Below are 19,142 nucleotides of genomic sequence, written 5' to 3'. Positions count from 1 at the left end.
CAGGCTATAAACTAGGTGTTAAGAGGCCTGTGAGATAGGAGGATGTTTCTGTCCTCACACCCTTTGTGAAACTCCCCACCCTGAGGGGAGTACCAAGCATTCCTGCCTGAACTGGAGGATATATAATCTTGGAGTTTTGGAACATTTTTCAATCCACTCGTGGGATCCAGAGGACGGCTGCATCTCATCGCTCTCAACCAGACTTAGACCACCACTGGACTGCGATCACCAGTTCTGGCCAGACTGCAGCAGCTCTCCCACCAGCAGGTTCTTCCCCTCTCCCTTTACTTTGGACTCAAACAGGGCCCAAGGAACACCACTTTGTTCAGGCCCCAGGGTACTGGGTTACACATTTGGGTTTTTGTGGGTTGAGACCAATTGTTTGTTTGTATTATTGTACTTACTGTATTATTTTAATAAATTGTTATTCTGACTTATAATCTCTCCTTTGAGTTGGGTTCATTCCCCCTGCTGGTTAACTTTTAAAACCAGCACAAGACATCATCTTTTCCATTCTTAGATTTTAGACTCATTTGGAGCTCGTCTGATTTCAGGGTACCTCAGTGAGATGAAGTAAATGTTGTGGGGAGGGCATGGACAAGCTTTTATTTTCTCACTTAAATGAAGATTATGAAGTAACTGCTTGAGAGTATCACTGAATATTGACAAAATTGGCAACTTCAATTAAAAGGGAATTATACAGCAATTTTTATCAATTAATTTGTATTTAAAGTGCAGCATTTAAACAAAGTAGCCTAGCTTATCATGTGTTAATGCTTTACTTGCTTTTCCACGCTGAAGATGTATGAGGAGAGACCAACCAGAAAAAAGAAAGACCTTAAATAAGGACTTCTGTATTGTCCAAGAAAGTGTAAGGAAGGCTTTCAGCAAAGGAGGAAAAAGGTGGCCGTGTCATGTTTAGTCCCATCTCCTAATCTGTTTGCTTGCCTGTCACAGGGAAGCATCACCCGGCGAGCGAGATGCAGCGAGTGATTGAGTCTGAGAAGGTAGCAAAAGTCGCGGTTGTACCTGAGCATGGCCACGACCATTCCAGGTTGCATGCCTACATCGGTGTATCCCTTGTCCTTGGCTTTGTCTTCATGCTTTTGGTGGATCAGATAGGCAGCTCTCATGTGCACTCTACAGATGGTAAGTAAAGATTCAGTAAGATTGAATTAGATTTGTTAATTCATTTTAATTACCATGTTGTGATTTATTTTTTTTTGTGAGTGCTACCAGATTTAATTTGTCCAGAGTGTTTCAGTAGGTGCTTTACAAACATAAATCAGGGTCCATGTGAAATGTTTATGCTGGAACTGTATCCTGAAATTCAGCATAGTTTGAGAGCTTGCTTCTCTAACATGAAATAACAGTATGAGCACATATGGTGTGGGGGTGAAGGGTGACTTGACACTTGAGTTATTGTCTGTTTTACAGTATCACCCATAGGGGATTTCTTTGACTTTCCAAAAAACTTCAGGTTAGTCTTATATTCATTTGGGTTTTCCTACATAATTGTCATACATATAGGTAAACTTTGCAAAGAACAGGTTATCTTAAGTAAGAATGCAGAAAGGATTAGAGGTAAGCTCTGGTCCTTTACTGTAACTGCACAGCTGGACCTCCCACACTAATCTAGAGCTTCACTTTGACTTACTTTAAAATATCTCCTGCTTTGTCTAAAGGTTTGTCAACTTCTTGCAAGACTACAGTTGCCTTTGTTTACTGCCTGAGGCTTAATACACTTGAAATACACCAAAGGTGTTCTGTCATTTGAGAAGATATTTTATTGCCTTTAGCTGCTCATTTTCTCCCACATAATTGCCTCTAATGGTGGAATTTGGCCCTCAAAAATTAAGGAATTGATCTTAAAGGAGAAGTAAAACACACAGAGGAGAGGGGTGATATGTTTTGGTGGGATTCTTGGCAGTTCACAGTGTAGCTGTGCAAATGCTTGTATGGGGTTAGTGTGGTGGGACAGATGGAAGACCAGTGCAGGGGCTGTGTCACCCTTGTGCTCCTGAAGAAGTGTAAATGGAACCACAGCCATGGCTAGCTGATTTTCAAAGCTTTTAGAAGGAAACAAGGACAGTAAGGATGTCAGGAAGACGCAGGTGAGCAACTGTCAGAAGAATGCTTGGTTTGTACAGGTTATAATCCTTTTCTATGTTTCTGATCATAGCAAATACCAAAAGAAAATTTTATTGTGTCTGTGTTAGATATACACACTATAAAATAGGATATTAAGTAAAGTTTTAACTAGCCTGTACCTCTGTCACTGGAAATGTAGTGGTTTTGTAATGTTTTTTTAAAGCTGCTGGAGAAAAACACTTTTCTCTTGAAGTGATGTCTTGCAGTTTTGTTATCTCCCAAGTGGCTAGATATTACTTTGTCTAAATTAGAAAAATTCTGTAGGCCAGAATGGAGGTATGATGTAAAACGTGACTCTCTTTGAGTGTGTTTAGTACTGGTCAATCCCAAACAAATTTAAAGGAAATGTTCTTAGTGAGTATCTCCTCATGTTTGACATGAGTATACCATTGCTGTCAGCCAAGTGCAGCTTATGGAATTAATTTCTCATTCTTCCAGCATCATTTATGTATTTGATCCCTTTATTTTAACTTTTCCCATGATTGTTTCAGATCCAGAAGCTGCAAGATCAGGCAACTCCAAAATCACCACAACACTGGGACTAGTAGTCCATGCTGCAGGTAACGTGGGATCTATTGTTAGTGCTTGACAAGGACATCCATTGCTGTGTGGGTCATCTTTGGATGTGATGGACACACTTGGGTTTTGCATTTGAAGGTCGCTTTTTATTAAAAAAAAAAAAAAAAGGTAGAGCAGAGAGAACTAAGGATATTCCCAGAATTAATTGGGAAAATACCAGTTCTCAGATGTTCCACAGAGTTTTATTTGGGTATGGTATTTTCACTCTTTTATTTTTCCCATTTGAAAGGTTGTGTGATGCTCATTCTCTGCCACTTCGGTTCCTTTGCTGGCTCCTCTAGCTGCTGAATTTCAGTACATGCTAAGGCGTTTGATAAGTAGTATGAAACACCTTTGGGTTTGCTTGTTGGTTCACCTGTGGTTTTTTTTAAAAATACTAATTTAAAAAATAGTATCTTGTAGGAAAAAAGACGTAAGGTGGAGCACAAAGATTTAACTGAAACACAGTGCAACTTGCAAAGACTGACTGTGCATGTGTTGCAGTCAACTCATGCAGAAATAATTAGATCATTTTTATTCTTGATTGATATGTAGTATAAATATGATGCTTTTTAATCTTCTACTGAGGGTTACTGTCTAGGGAAGTCAGATGTTGATCAAAAAGATACTTCTTCACTAAACAAAGTGTCTATATATTAAGGAATAATATTGTATCCGTTTTCTGTTTCATTTAGACAATATATTTATGTTAAATGATAAAAAATTATTTACAATAGTTATATTTGAAAAATCATTTAAAGGGTAATAATAAAACTGATTATTTTTTAATTTAGACAGGAAGCTTGTTCTACTACAGAAGACTAAAACAACTAAACTTGTTACCTGGTTCTAATTTGAAAGGATGTATCAATCCTGAGTAGATTCTCAGTATGGTTTTCATGGTCTTGGGAAATATGAGACAGCTCCTGTTGAGGGTTGTCTGATATTCTGAAATCTTGTGGCTTAACAAACAAAGGCAAGTGTTGAGTTGCTGTTGTTAATGGCATTTTGAATAACAACTTCTTAAATCAACATGGTTTTTACTGTCAGCCGTTGAGGGGGTGGGGAAGCTCATGTGGAGGAATAATCCATGAATTTGCACTCCTTTTTCAGCTGATGGTGTTGCATTGGGTGCAGCAGCTTCTACTTCTCAGACTAGTGTCCAGTTGATAGTGTTTGTTGCAATTATGTTGCACAAGGTAAGTCATCATCCAAAAAAATCTTACTTGCTCTTCAAAAGTACTAAAGCACAGAGGAATTGCTAAAGATCTAAAGTTTCCTCAGTGATGTAATGCCATTGAAATAAACAGGTTAATAGTACAGTTTCAGGGACCAAAAAGCGCTGGTATGATGTATGATGGAAAAACAAATGATTGATGCTAAGTCTGAATGGGGTACAAATGAAAGAGAAATCTGACTGCCTACTGCCTACCTTGGTTGCAGTGGCTGGGACAAGTCTCCCAAAAGTGAGGAGAGAATAATAACTCATGAAGAAATGTCAGCTTCACACTTCTTCAGAAGCTAGTGTGGTAGTGTTTGGTTGTTTTAACAAACAAAAGCCCTATAGATTCTCACTGCTGTAAGAGATGTATCCAGAGAAGTGAAGCACAGAAATATATGCTAGGGCATTAAAGGAGGAAAAGCAGTTTTATGCTGATTACAAATCTTTTGGTTCTGTGATGTTCTTAAGAAAATGGAAAGGATATTTATTTTGAAGGGTTTTAGTGTTTAAAGGGTTAGTCTTTTGAAACCACTCAATATCGGTGTACTAAATTACAACTTCTAGTTACGTCTGTTATTGTAGTAGTTTCAACATCAGTCATATGCGATGACTGCAGGAAAAAAAATTAAATATGTTTCTGCTGGTAACAAGCAAACAATAGCTCTTGAAGATGGGAAGATCTTTCCTTAATACTTGTGCAAATGTAAAGGCTCTAAATATACATGTGCAGATGCCTATTTGCCTTATGGTAACACATGGATGGATTACAGTAGTTAGTCATACATTATTGAATAACTTGCTTGTATAATTACATGTTCAAAATGTTAGGGAACCCACATCTAGTATGTCTTTTCTTCAGTGTTCATACAAGAAACTGTGGCTTATGTAACCCTCCTCAGAGGTGGTGATGTCAACGTTGCATCTTGTGTGAAGCTTAATTTGTGGCTGTTGCTAATTGAAACTTTTGTTATTCTTAATGTTCAAATTAACTGACTTCTGAAATTGTACAAATTTAGAAGAGGAAAATTACTCCTATGAAATATTTGGTATTTGAAGGGAAATGTATTTCTTCTCTGGTGTCTTTGTCCTACTCTTATCCTGATTGATGCTTTTGTCTTTCTCATCTTTTTTCTTTCACTCATGGTTTCCATCCTCTATGTTTAAAAAAAAAAAGATTATGTATAAAAATGCTCAGTGCATTTTAGCGACCTACATAAAAAATGTAGGACATAAAAAATGTCATGCTTGCTATTGTCTTTATGCAAGCAAAGATATAGTAAATTTCATGAGTAGTAGGACAGCTATGCCTTTTGGATAAGAAACTGGATGTCAGCAGAGAGAGAAGGGATTGTTTGTTTGCTACCTGATGGGAACAGGAATGAAACTGAATGATGAAGTAATCAAAAGACCTTTTAAGTCTTTGTTAACATGGAGGCTGACAGTTACCTGTCTTTGGGCAATTTTTTCCCTCCTCGTGTTAATTTTAGAATTTTTCTGCTGTAGATAAAGAAACTCTCTATCTAAGGATGTGTAGTAGTAACAAGAAAAGAAATTACCGAAGTTAATGGAAACTTGGAGATTATAGCAATGACTCAAGTCAGAATGAATATTTTAATATTTATAATGACTACACAGGTATGTGTTTTCTGATAGCCAGAGTGTGAGTTTCCATTAGGTACAGTTATTAAGATGGGGTGGTCTGCAGAACTGATGGTTTATTTGGGTTAGCTGCAACATACTAGTGCTCGTCCTGAATTTCTTCCAATTCAGTACATTTCATAGTAAGTTGTATTTCAACTTTTTCTCATATTTCAAGGGGTTTTAGAATGTATTGTATTACCAGTGTGTATTGTTTTTTTGCAGGCACCAGCTGCCTTTGGCCTGGTCTCCTTCCTGATGCATGCGGGGCTAGAACGGAATCGAATTAGAAAACACTTGCTGGTCTTTGCATTGGCAGCACCTGTTATGTCGATGGTGACATACCTAGGGCTAAGCAAGGTAGGTCTGTGATCTTGTTCTGCCCAAAATCTAGCTTAGTGCTGGAGTTTGGGGAAAGGAATATCATGATTTTCATATAACAAAATTCCAAACTGCTTGAAAAATTTAGCAGAATGGAGATTTTAAAAAAAGTTGATGAAAAGGTAGCAACATGAATGCACAAAACAAATAACCCATGCTTTCCATCACAGTGATATAATGCCTTTACAGAGTTTTGTATAGCTTTTTTTAAAAGTCTGATTTCTGTCTTTTCTACTTTCTGTTGCTCTCCACTGAGAACAACTTACTCATATACCAGGCTTTATCAGATGCCTACTTAACTATGTAATTTTCAGCATTGTTGCATGCATTCTTCTTTTAATGTGCAGGTAGAAAATAATCTTTGCTAGTTTCCCCTACCATCCCAGAAGTGGTCCTCTGTGTTCAAAGTCTGTGTCAGAAGTTGAATACTCAGCTAGAACAGCCTTTTTGCCTCTCTTACTCCTTAAAGCATAGTCTTGTCTTGGGTCTATACAACAAATGGCCTGTGAAATGAGCCACTGCACATGGGTTTATCATCTCTGTCCTAACTAAATGTTTCTGCTTCTTATAGCATATCTTTTGGCATTCCTGTATTTCCAAATTGCTGTGGGTCATGCTGGTGACACACTGTGGGCATGTGTTGTAAAGAGTATAACATGATCTCACAAAACCCAAGGCATGAGAGGAAAGATTAAATAAATCATCTGGGCTAATCCCTTTACTTGCCAGAGAGGAATTATATTTGACATTACAGTGCAAGAGGCAGCAGAAAAAAGGGTTGGGTTTGTAAATGGAAATAAGAATTCTGTTTGAGCATTCTTTTGAAGCATGCTCATCAAGAGTTGGGTTTGCATTTTGCGCTTCAGCAAGAACAGAGAATTGATAAGGCATCAGGGCTGTCACAGGAGTTTTATAGTTCCAGATGAAGATGTATCTTTGCTCTTTGAAAAAATGACCCAAGAATGTACCAGAGAACTAAGATCACACCTGAGCTGAAAAGTGTTCAAGAAGCATGTGAATCTGATATGAGTGGGTTTGCATTTCATTACATTTACTGATGTGTAGCGTGATCTTAATCCTAGTATGAATGTGGAGAGGTGCTCAGTTTTGATCCAGAAGTTGCATTTCTTCATGAAGTTTGCATGGAAATTCTGGAAAAGTTTTAGGGGTTTCCTTCTACATACAAATGAAATATTGAATGAGTGATGATTTGGGACTTGGCTCTGAACACCAGATATTTAAAGACTAATATCTTATTTGAACCCTTTGTTTAGAAAAAGGGGGGAAAAAACCAATCTTGAATGTTCTTCCTAAAATTTTTGGCTTTGCAATATCAACTTTATTTTTTTTTCAAAACATGTTTTGTATGTTGTGAGATGGTCAAACAAGATGCTTCTGCACAGACTGTGACTTTTTTTCTTTTGCAAGAAGTCCAAAGTGAAGCAACTTGGATGAGGAGTGTCTTTCTGCCCCCCCCAACTTTAGAGTGCCTGTTACTACATGTAAGGTGCAAGACACAAAAGAACATGCTTGTCATTGCGAGAGAAGAGAGTTCATAGAAATCCTGTTGTGTCTGGACATATACAGAATTTTTTTTTGTTACCCATTGAAGAACTTCCGCTTATCCTCACTTTTGCTCTTTGTGTTTCAGAGCAGCAAAGAAGCTCTTTCAGAAGTCAATGCCACTGGAGTTGCTATGCTGTTTTCTGCTGGGACTTTTCTTTACGTTGCCACAGTTCATGTCCTTCCAGAAGTAGGAGGAATTGCTCATAGCCACAAACCTGAAACAACTGGAGGAAAAGGACTCAGTCGTCTGGAGGTGGCAGCCCTAGTATTAGGATGCCTTATTCCTCTAGTTTTGTCTATTGGACACCATCACTAAAAGCTCAGATTTCACTGTTCTCCTCCTTGATCTGACATGAGCAGTAAAATGTCAGCTGCTCCCTTTACCATTGTCTCTTATCCATCATCCATCCCATCCACTGTATGGAGTTCAGAGGGAATCTTGATTGCAAAATGAGGAATACTAGGAAAGTTTTTAGTGTAGCAAAATGTACTTTGGCAACTTGACGTAAATTCTATGTAACTTTCTCTTCTGAAGACATTTGCTATTTTAATTGCTACTTCTGGCCCTATTCTCAGGGAAGATGGAATTTGAAGTTTAAGGAAGGTAAGCAGGGAAGAACATAGCAACTCATCACGAAATTGCAATCACCAAAGTATCCTGCAGTTCAGCTTTCACAGCTGAGGGTAAAAACCACGGATTGCTGCATTATGAAAGGTTGAAGTCTTACTGATGAAGAAGGGGGCTCTGCTCTATCGGTTCTGCGCTGTCCTGGCAACATAACTGGTCCTTGTGTTGTTTGTCACTAATTGTATTGCAGCAATGGGCTACATTTGGAACTCTGGATAACACTGCTGTTGTCACAGAAGAGTCACTTGATAGGAAAGAAATTATGTAGACAAAGTGTAGGATTAGACTAAGAATCAGCCGGTTAAGAAAGTGCAAGTGAATTTTGCAGTGTATTCCACTATTTAAGACAAAGGATAGAAGCAAGGAGAACAGTGTTTTGATTGTTTATCCAATGGTTAATAAATTCTAAAAAGGCACTTTTTCTTGGGAGATGGTCTGCTTCCAAGTCAGTCATGTGTTAAGCACCAAAAATGTTAGCAGGAATTACATCTTGGGTACTATGATTACACTACTGCTTCTATTGAGAGAAATACCCATAGTGCCCTTTGAAATAGAGCTGTTCTGGGCTCTGGGGAGTAGAAATCTGATGGAGACAGCAGTTAAGGGACCAGAGAACTTTACTAGCTCATTTTCAAAAGTCCGAACTGCTGAAATCAGTGGAGGGCTGTGTGAGTTTTTCACTAAATAAAAGGTATAAAGGATAACAAAACTAGATGTTTAGTTAAATATTTATGCTGCAGATAGAGTACAAAGTGTTTCTAAAGCAGTTCTGAACAAAAAAACCCCAACAAACAGAAAACCAAACTGGTGGGTTCCCAGTGGACTTGTTAGACATTTTGTTCTTCCTTTGGGAATTGTTCATTCACCTCTTATTGAGAAGCATTAGTTTTGGTGAATCTACTGAAGGACTTATTGCCAATTCATGATGTCTCTCACTGCAGAGGAGTGGTGAAGGAACCCTCTATTTCCCAGGCACAGCTTTGTCTTGTCAGGCACCATTTCTGTTATTCAGAATATATTACACTCTAGTAACTGTAGTGCATTGAAAAGTCAGGAGTTCTTGACATGCACAGAATCAGCATAACATTCTTTCTTTAGGGGAAAACTTTTTAATGCCATACCTGTTTTAAACTGTACTTTGTCTGCACTTTTTAAAGATAACATTGCCAAATATATTTTTCTTTTTGATTGTTTTTTTGTTTGAAATGAATTGTCAAGGCTTGAAATATCTTCTTAACTGAAGTGCTTCTTGTTTCCATTTGAATGAGTGTCTGGTTTTGATGCCGTTTATTACTTATACTACACAGCCCATTGTGCCTCTTCTTCCCATTTTTGTCATTGTTCTGTTTGTCTGTTAGTTCAGTTATGGGTTTGGCCTGGCTCTTGGACTGCTGGTTGCTCTGTCTGTTGGCTTTCTAACAATACAGGTGTATCCTAGGATTGAACCTGGTATTGATTCCCAGGACGGCTTGTTATTCGTGTCTTTTACTACATAAAAATCCATGCAAAATTATTAAAAATCATTTTTCCCCATGAGACAGTATTTTCAGGTAGAATTGGTGTTTTAGGCCTAAACAAGCATTTTTTGCATTAGACCTTCTGTGTTCTGAAAAGCCACTGCAAAATTAATGACGTGGATGAGATCCTCTCCTGTGCATTCCTATATGGTTTTGTTTGGTTTTTTACAACATATATATGCAATTAGTAAGTTACTGGTTAAAAAAGTTCAATGAAACAGGTTTCTAGCATGTGCAAATGATACACAGGGATGTTTACACCAGAAGTCCCAGTGTCCTTCCTGATTTCTCACTAATTAATTTCTTCCTTGATAATCTCACTATTTTACCTTGCTTAATTTTTCCATATAAGTGTTTCCAAACCTGGAGGGTTTGCAAGAGCAGTAACAGAAGCAGGAGATAGCTTAGTGCAGCACTAGGTGCTGATGTTTAGTAAAGCAGTAAATTTTTATTCTTTAAGCTCTTATCTGTCACTTGCATGTGCACCTTGCCCTGGGAGTTAAGGGGGCATCCCGACTGCATTCCACTTCAGCCTCATTTTGTGTATAACAATAGCAATGGTTTAGGGAGGTATATAACTAAGGTCCTATTCTATGCCTTTTGTTCCAGTGTTAGAGCATGTGGATAGTACCTTCTTTTAAGGATCAGTGTGTATTGACCAGGACGTGATTTCACTGCTAATATAACCTCTGACATATTAATCATAGGTGCCACTGTTAAAAGATCTTGTCATCCTTCTATTTTCCTGTCCTTCAGATCATGTTTCCAGTTTCTGGAGCAACCATCAGAAATAGTAATACTCAGTTTAATGATTCATGAAGTATAGAATCCAAGTTACAGCAGCAGGTGAGGGATTTGGAATGAAAACATTGGCAACTTAAAATTGGCACAAAAATTTTGACAACATGCTTTTCATTGTGGCACTTAAGTGATAGAAGACTTCTGTGGTTTTTATTTTTTTTCTTTTTCAGAAATGGCAACAGCATTTTGTTTTGGCTGCCTCTGTTATCTCTGTGTGGAATTATTATTTTAAATTCTGTAACTGAAACTGCAGTGACTAAAGAAACTTTTGGTTATGTGATAAGGAGAATGTAACATTTTGAATTATCAAACCTTTCCAAATTGTTAGTACCAGATAGAGGATTATTTTCTTGAAGCAGAGTATTTTAATGAGTTAAAAGAAATGGCCCATTTTATTATAACCTTTTTTTACCTATCTCCCCATCTGTCACAGTAAATCCAAGCATTGAGTGTAGTGAGGGCCATCTGGTATCATTTTCTACTCCTCAGGGGACCTTGGTACAAACAAATTCCTCTTACTCTCTCTGTAATAGCCATCTCTGCTTGTTTTTTCTTCTGTGAGGTAGATGGCAGCAAGTCTAGCAGGTAATGTTTAAATGTCTCCCTTTCCTTCTGTAAATCCCTCCAGGAAATCCATAATCTTGTCATCACCTGATTTTTTTCAGTTAATGATTTCTTAATTGGCAATAGGAATTGGACTAAAGCTATTTCTGTTGATCCTGGTCTGTTCAAGTACTTTCCCTACTGTTCTAATGCTTTTATTATTCCTTATATAAAGAAGGGAAATACTTCTTTTCCAGCACTTGATGACAGATGCAGAAGCTGTACGGACATTAATTTAAGTGAGGATGGCAGAACTGTCACACCTAGACAGGACTTTTTGATTTTTGTGGCTTGTCAGATAGCTGGGTATTAAACACAGAAACCCACCGTTGACTTCAAAAAACCATTTCCAGGTGGATTGTGTAAAAGGTTACTATTATCCAAGAGGCCCAGGAAAACCACTATAATTATTCAGGAACTAGTTCAGAGCCTTCAAGGAGCTTTTGACGGTAGCAGATGCGTCCGTGTGGCATCAGTTGAATGCAGAATAAGAGAGATGCTGTGGAATAAATGTTCCTGCTGGTTCCTTCCTGTTCTGTACTGGGACTTGGGAAGAAGAGGAGGGAAACGTACTTGTATTCTTTTGGGGGTGGAGGGAGAAGGAGAAGTGATTGCAGATTGGTGGGAAAGTTTATGATGAATTTCAGATTCCTGTTCACATCAAACTTCTTTTAAAAAATAATATTTTTTCTTACTGTTCTTATATCTCTCAGCAGCCTTGGCTTTCCAGGGAAAAACATTGCGTGGTCATTGCTGTTTACCTGACTCCATGTATGGAACTGTAATTTTAATGTCTTTTTTCCAAACCATTTGTACACAAAATCATTCCATGAATGGCTGCCTTATAATTTTTCCACTTTAATTGTGAATGGTTAAAATAATGTTGCCGTTTTCAATTTGTTTTATTATATTAAATTTTTACTAGGTGCAGTGCTTTGGAGTTGGCTTGTCATTTACTGCATGGGGTTTTGTGATACCTCTGACAAAGGGAAATTAAGTCTTAAATGGGATGCGAGCGGTGCAGACAGTACATTTTATTTTTGTGCTTTTCTTCCAGCACCTCCTGGAAGCCTGGACTGAAACTGCATGTTGGGAGGCAGTCTAGCAGGTTGATTTGGATATAGGTATGAATGGGTTTAAAGGTATTGATGCAGATATGATTTGACAGCTCTGCTTGAGAGGGGCATTTGGCAACTCCTGTCTCTCCCAGGGTTTAGGAGTTGGCATTGCCCCAAAGCTATCTCTTCCCCCACCCACAGGGAAATCTCTCAAGCTTACTAGGCAGAGACCTCTTTGGAGGGCCACAAGGAGATGATTGCTGCAACGTTGCTCCGTGCCACTGTTAAAAGGCTGAAGGACTCCAACCTGTGCTCTCAGTTGTGTCAGTCCCAAACCCAAAATGCAAATGCTAAGTCCCTGCATTCTTTTTGGGGACGTTGTGACAAAGTAGCCTTTCACATACATATATGTGCTTTTGTGGAATTTGGATTAAAAGTCAACTTTGAAACCCACCCCACTTTTTGTTCTTGTCTTACAGGCGAAACTGCTGGTGAAATCTTTCTTGCCCCTGTTATGTGGTTTGTTGTTGGGTATTTTGCCTCCTATCTTCTTGCTGTTTCCAGGCACTGAATCACTGCTCGGTTTTCCTTGTTGCTGCTCTGTGATCCTCCTGCTTACTATTTACAGCTCTTAGTGTTTCTCTGCCTTCATTGTTAATGCAGTTTCTCTGTTAGGCAGCTCACCTTCCTCCTGCAGCCTGTTGAGCCATAGCTAAGTGTTCCTCTTATGTCAGTCATGGTGGTTGTAACTGAGAGGGGATTGTGCTCTTGCTGTGAAGAAAAACTGTCTTCTCAGGCTTCTGAATTTCTCTGAGTCTTATTTGGCTCTGACATAAATTTAAAGTGGCAAAGTGTAGTAGGATATTAAATTTTTGTACTGGTCTCTGAGGTGCTCAGGCAGGGGTTAGGAGGAGTGCTTGGAAAATTAATTCTGTTTTGTTATCAGAGCTAAAGCTTGCAGGGCAGTCTGTGGTTTTTTTCCTATAAAACACTTTATGCCACATTTTTAGGGTTTGCAGATTTTATTAAGAGATTTTTGAAAAATCCAGTGAGTTGCACATTGTGTGCTGTCATTATAAAAGGGGCAAACTTTTAGAAAAAGACATTTAATGGTTTATGTAGCAAGATGCAACTTTAAAGAATGGCCACGGTTAGGCACCTTTGACTTTGTTACTTTCCCAAACTTGGTTGGGACTAGATTTAACATTTTAAAACACATGTAGGGCTCAAATCAGTAGATGAATTGGAAGAGCAAGGGTGCTTGTCTCTTGCCAAAGCATGTCCCATTGTGTGTATTATATTAGGGTTTTGCAGAAGAAAGTTATTACTGCTGCAGCATCCTATTGCTACTGCCAGGATTTAGGGCAAGGATGAGAATCAGAGTTGGGATACTTGGAATAACTAGGAAGTGGACTCCCTGTCACAAGGCAGTTCCTAAGGAAACACCTGCATAGGCATTTCAGATCTGTAGGTGGGTCTGCGGGGCTTGGGTTTTGCAAGCGAGGGATCTGAAATTTTGTCACTTGACCTTGCATGATAAAACTATCAACTGGAGCAATGCAGGAAGGGGTAATAGTTTAAAGCAATTTTAGAGAGTGAGACAACCCCTTGAGCAGCTTAGGAACAGGCTGGTCTTCACCTCCATGCTGTGGCAATGGTACTTGCCAGTGTGCCAAGTTCCTTAGCATATTGTGGGGAGGCACTAATTGAATGTGGTCTAGAGCACTGATTGCAGAGTGGTTGAGCCTGGAAGGGACCTCCAGAGGTCATCTGGTCCAATAACACCTCTGCTCAAGCAGGGCCACCTGGAGCCAGTTACTCAGGACTATGTCCAGATGGCTTTTGAGTATCCCCAAGGAGGGAGACTCCACAACCTCCCTGGGCAGCCTGTGCCAGTGCTCAGTAATGCTTGCAGTAAAAAACCTTTCAGGAGGACTCTCCTGTGTTTTGGCGTGTGCCGGTTGCCTCTTTTCCTGTAACTGGGCATCACGGAAAACAGCCTGGCTCCATCCTCTTTGCACCCTCCTCTCAAGTATTTGTATACATTGATGAGATGTCTCTTGCAGCTGCTGAGTTGACACAGTTTATAGATACTGTTCTCCATAATTTCCAGCTGCCCTGTAAGCAGGATCGGGTTTTAGACCTTCATTTTCATAAAAGAGGAAGGGGAAGGTTATAGGATGAGTGATGTATACATTGCAAACGTCACACATCCATTTAAGAAATACCCTTGGTTGAGATGATTCGTAAGCAATTAATTAAAAAAAAGAATCTATGTTTTTCTCCTGGACTTGCTATCTACAGACTTACCTAAGATTCTGTCACACAGTGTTCTAGGTCTTTCACTCCAGCAATAAGCAATCCTCTCAGACAGTTGCTTACTTTTGATTTTTCTGGTAGTTCATAGGACTTGTGTCATTAAGCAAGAGTGTAATCTCTTTATACTGGCTTAAGCACAAGAGAATATGATTAAAGTCAGTAGGAGAAGCAAATGACAGTGGTGCTGTTATAGCTACTACAGGCAGATGTAAGGCAGTAAGGATGGGAAGCCATTATTTTTCCCCAGAAAAGCTCTTGGGTTTTTTTGGCAAATAAAATTCAGTTTTAATAGTGAAGTATTATACAGTATATTAGCATTCTTTTAGTGTATTTAGTAAATATGTCACCTCGGTAACAAATTTAAACCACCATAGTCTGTGGTAAATCCTTTTGGAGATGTGAGGAAGTGTTTTTTGGTCCATTAATGTAACAAGTCTTACCACTACAAACTAAAGTACTGAGGAGCTGTGGTGGTGCAGACTTCCTGACGATTGCTGTAGTGTTCCTTTATTTGTTAAGGAAAAAAAAATGTACATGAGCATTTTTATGAGAGACTCATTAGAATGAGCACAGCAGCAAGAAGATGAGCTGTCATTTATTGTTCCATCTTACAAATTAAGTCTTTCTTCTACTGTTATGTGCAAGCCTTATCCGAGTATCCCTGCTGGCAGAATTGCACGACATTCCACCCTCCTTATCACAGCACTTCTCCCTCTTGTCTGAGTTGTCTAGAGATTAACAAACCCTTATGGTGGATGGGGGGGGGAGGTGGATAAAGAAAAATGCCTCATTCATAAAAACTTTTAGAGCTAATTAAAATTAAGCTGTATCCTACTGACTGGCACCAAAAGGATACAGTATTTAGAAAATCTAAAAGCAGAGTGAAATCTTAAAGGAAAAAAAGCTTGTTCTGTATCTCTATGGCCAACCAGTGTCTGAAGTGGTAATTACTTTGATATATGATTATAGCTATGTTGAAGTCTGGGGGGGGGGTTAATGGGCTTCTGCTATCTGAAGAAACACTTAAAATGAGATACTTATGGCTATACTGGGTTGAAGAGGGCTGCTAAAAACCCTGCTTACAAGCCTTGCTACTACTTGGAATGACTCTTACTGCAACACCTCTTAGTCAAGCTTTTCTTGCCTCCAGAGTATGATGCTATCAGTAGAACAAATTGGTTTAGGGCTGCAATGCATTTCCCATGCTCTGTTCTTCCTTTATGACCTTGAACAAAACTTTGTACTCTTGATACCTCTTCAGATGCTTCTCATGAAGGTGATTAGGTGCACATGGAGGACTAGGTAGTGGGTGTGCCCAGGAGTTTTGCTATGCTCATTCCTGCAACCTGAACTTCAGCAGTATGAAAGAAGCCTGATCTACAAAGGCTGTGTAGTAGCATGGCTCACAGGAGAAAAAAAGGAGATGGGGGAAGGAGGAGATGACCCTCTTCACCTGCTGTCTTTTGTGGAGAGCAATGTCTTTGATATCTTTCATTGCCAGGCAGTTTATCCTTCATGTGGCTGATGATTCTCCTCAACACAGCAGGGTTTACAGTAGAGCTCTCATGGTCTGCTGCTGTGATAGATGGCACTAGTAGATTTTTGTGCCTTTGTAGTTAGATAACTCCTTGATAATGTGGACAGGGAGGAGGCAAGAAGTATATCTTGTCCTTGTTAGTAATAAATTTAAAATCCCCACTTTGAGTCTGTTTTGCCCATGATGGTGAGCAGTAAGTGACCTCTCCCTTATCTCAACTCATGAATCCTTTGTTGTAGTTTTCTCTCCTCTATCCAGTTGCAGAGGTGGGGGAGAGAGTGGCTTTAGTGGATACCTGGCATTCAGCCAAGGTCAACCCACTACATCTGGCTAAGCCATCTCTGCTCAGCTGTTTCACCTGGTCAAACCATGTACTTGGTAACTGTCTACTGTTGCTACTGTCACATTTGGGATTGAGTTGCGTAGTGTTCATCACAAGCAGTTAAGATGCAGGTAAAATTAAATGCTCTTGGAAAGGTGAATAGATATTGCTGTGTGCCAAACAGCAAGGTAACCAGCTCTAAACACTTAAGAAACTTTCTTGGGGAAAGGTTTGTTCTTTGCTGTCCCTGTGTATGAAGGTTCAGCTGCCCTCTCAGGAGAAGGGGCATTCCCATGGCCACTGTGCTCCCCCACAGCCTCAGGAATGGGACTGGGATGTGGCCGGCTGGGGCTGCTGGAGCAGTGCAACTTGTGGGCGTGCAGCACTGCCCCTCCCCAGGGAGGAAGGGAAGGGAGTGTGTGCTGGTGAGTTCATCATCTGCAGGAAAAAAAAGAAAACAAGTAGAGCTGTATTTATTCACTGGTGTTGAACAAGCTGCTTGTTAGAAGCAGCCTATTTAACTGTTGCAGCTCTAAGCATTTTCTGTCAGCCGTGTGATCACTTTGGTGTTTAGACTTGATGGGGGCAAAACTGGTGTCTTGCAGAAGGCTCTGTGCTATCTTCTGGAGAAAGCTTTCAAATGTAGCTGACCACTGTAATGTATTCTGAAGCCCTGAAAAATAACTATTTAGCAGAAATCTTTATTAAAAAAACCCAAAGGACCAGAATAAATGAGCTTTCTTCCAGAAGAGATCTCTTAGTAGAACTTAAAAAAAAAAAGAAATTAACTCCTTTACATGCTAAGAGAAATGGTCTTTGACTGTGGTGTCAGTTCCTGAGAAAGCCACCCCCCAAAAGCCAGGCTATGTGTGTGGCTGCTTGCTATCAAATTTCTTTGCTTCAGTAAACTGATGTCTTACTTTCTGTCTTCCTGTAAGATTCCTGAAGTAGTGCTATATCCACAGCTAATAGTTGGATTAATATAACGCCTGGGCTATCCAACATGGATCTGGGTGGGTCTGAAGGGCTGGGACCAGTGGAGGTCTTTGGCTGGAAAAGGTGACTAAGACCAAGTAGTTCTAACCAAGGGATGATGTCAAATGGGATTATACATCTGTATGGGTGATGTCAGATGAGGCTGCAAATCTACAAAGGCACTTGACTTTAATGCCTGTTTGCTGAGTAAGTAACTCTTTTCTTTGAGCTCTACAGGACAGCTCTGGCTTCCCATCTGACACTGAAAATTCAATCATGTGCAAAAGAAACATGCTCTGTCAGTGTATCAGACTAGAGGTGGATTGATGGTGGTTTCTTTTGTTCTGTTAAAAATAGCCTCTGCACACTGCTGTGCGTCTGGGAAGCTGGAGCATCACTTTGAGGAATACATGTGGCATTTTGTCTTTGCAAGAATGATGTATCATAAATAAAACCTGAGCTGGACTTTATTTCTCTACATTGTTCCAGGTACTTGCTAATACCTTCCATAACTTCTAATGGTTCTCTGGATTGAAAATGATTACGGAACCTATCAGAAGCTGTAAGAGAAAAAGGAATCCATACTGGAAGGCAAGATCTGAATCTTTCCAACTCCACAGCAGCTCTGATCCAAATCTTAACTTACTAGCCCCAGCCCAATAAATAGTTTGTTCTTTTCTGCACAATGTACTATTGTAAGGCTGCCCAGAACATGAAGGTATAACTTCTCACTTAAAAAAAAAAATACAAGCCTCCTCAGCAGCTGCAGTTAGCCATTATTTGTATCCTTAAACTGATAGGGAGCATCTTCCAGCTGGAGGGTGATGAAGGCACACGGTGTGATTCTTGAGGATGTCCTGTGCAGGGCTAAGATTTGGACTTGATGATCCTTGTAGGTCCCTTCCAACTCAGAAGATTTTGTGATTCTGTGAAGAAGTGTTACTTCTGTAGAGCTTGCACTGGTGTCTGCTTCAAAGGTTTTATTTTTAGCAAAATTTTATTGGCTTGATGTGTAGGGAAAATAGAGACAACATATTAGCAAAATAATTCCTATGCCAGTGCAACCTGTCATTCCACAGAAAGGCCTTCTAATTAAAGCTCCAGTGCTTTCTTTCCAAGATATACAGCTGTGTTTCTTTCCCTTATGAGCCATCAAGAGTGAAACAGCCATCTACAATCTTTAAATTATTATTCTGAAACAAAAAGATTTCAGAGAAGGTACATGAGCCTAGTCTGTATCCCTGGAAGGTACCGCTACCCCAGGTTGTTGTGCACGTAGTGGACCCCACCAAGTAATGGCTTTCTGCCTCTGCTGCTTGTTGCATAGCAATTCCACAATCCTCTTCCAGCAATTGTTAATTCCTTTCTCGTTTTTTCATGACCAATTTAGGCCAATTTGTTTTCTTGCAAGCATCAACCTTTACCAGTACATTAAGAGGGGAAATAATGCCTAAAACTAGACAGCAGTCAAATTTCCCCCTTTGCTCTCATTTAGACAAGTGAAGTCCTTTTAGTCTCCTGTCATACTGTGGGTTAGCTATACCTGTGACCATCTGGGTTTTATGACACTGTTTTCTTGATCCCAAAATTTATGGCCAGAAAAAGTAGGTTTTGCATCTGTCAGAAGTAGCACTGAAGAACCTTTAAGCTGGCCCTTAGGACATTACTCCTGTTTGTGAGGCAGGTTGCTTAGACTTGTTCTGTTGCTCTCTACTCTTTCCTTTAGACAGGCCCCCAGCTTCATTAGAATAGTACAGACATAAATAAGATGTTAACAGAACAACTGTTACTACAAATTATTGTGTCCAGACACCGCTAGTTACAAAATTCACCTTGCTGCTATCTACTGCCCTAGCATTGCTGCTT

The 19,142-nt window shown here is 39.5% G+C and overlaps 1 protein-coding gene across 1 annotated transcript in view; it reads left to right on the top strand.

The window, feature by feature from the left end:
• SLC39A9 (solute carrier family 39 member 9) overlaps positions 1-11,998 on the top strand; it is a 25,509-nt gene extending 13,511 nt beyond the window's left edge. The window contains exons 3-7 of the mRNA XM_008926955.3: positions 958-1,149; positions 2,643-2,711; positions 3,823-3,908; positions 5,795-5,929; positions 7,602-11,998. Coding sequence (XP_008925203.1) covers positions 958-1,149; positions 2,643-2,711; positions 3,823-3,908; positions 5,795-5,929; positions 7,602-7,832 — 713 coding nt within the window. The 3' untranslated portion in view covers positions 7,833-11,998. The remainder of the gene's footprint in view (positions 1-957; positions 1,150-2,642; positions 2,712-3,822; positions 3,909-5,794; positions 5,930-7,601) is intronic.
• Positions 11,999-19,142: the final 7,144 nt, after the last annotated feature.

Source organism: Manacus vitellinus, unplaced genomic scaffold (genome assembly GCF_001715985.3).
Source record: "Manacus vitellinus isolate BGI_N305 unplaced genomic scaffold, ASM171598v3 scaffold_6_pilon, whole genome shotgun sequence".
In the NCBI taxonomy this organism is placed as follows: Eukaryota; Metazoa; Chordata; class Aves; order Passeriformes; family Pipridae; genus Manacus; species Manacus vitellinus.
The sequence above is the reverse complement of the archived record's forward strand: the minus strand, read 5'-3'. Positions and strand labels throughout refer to the sequence as shown.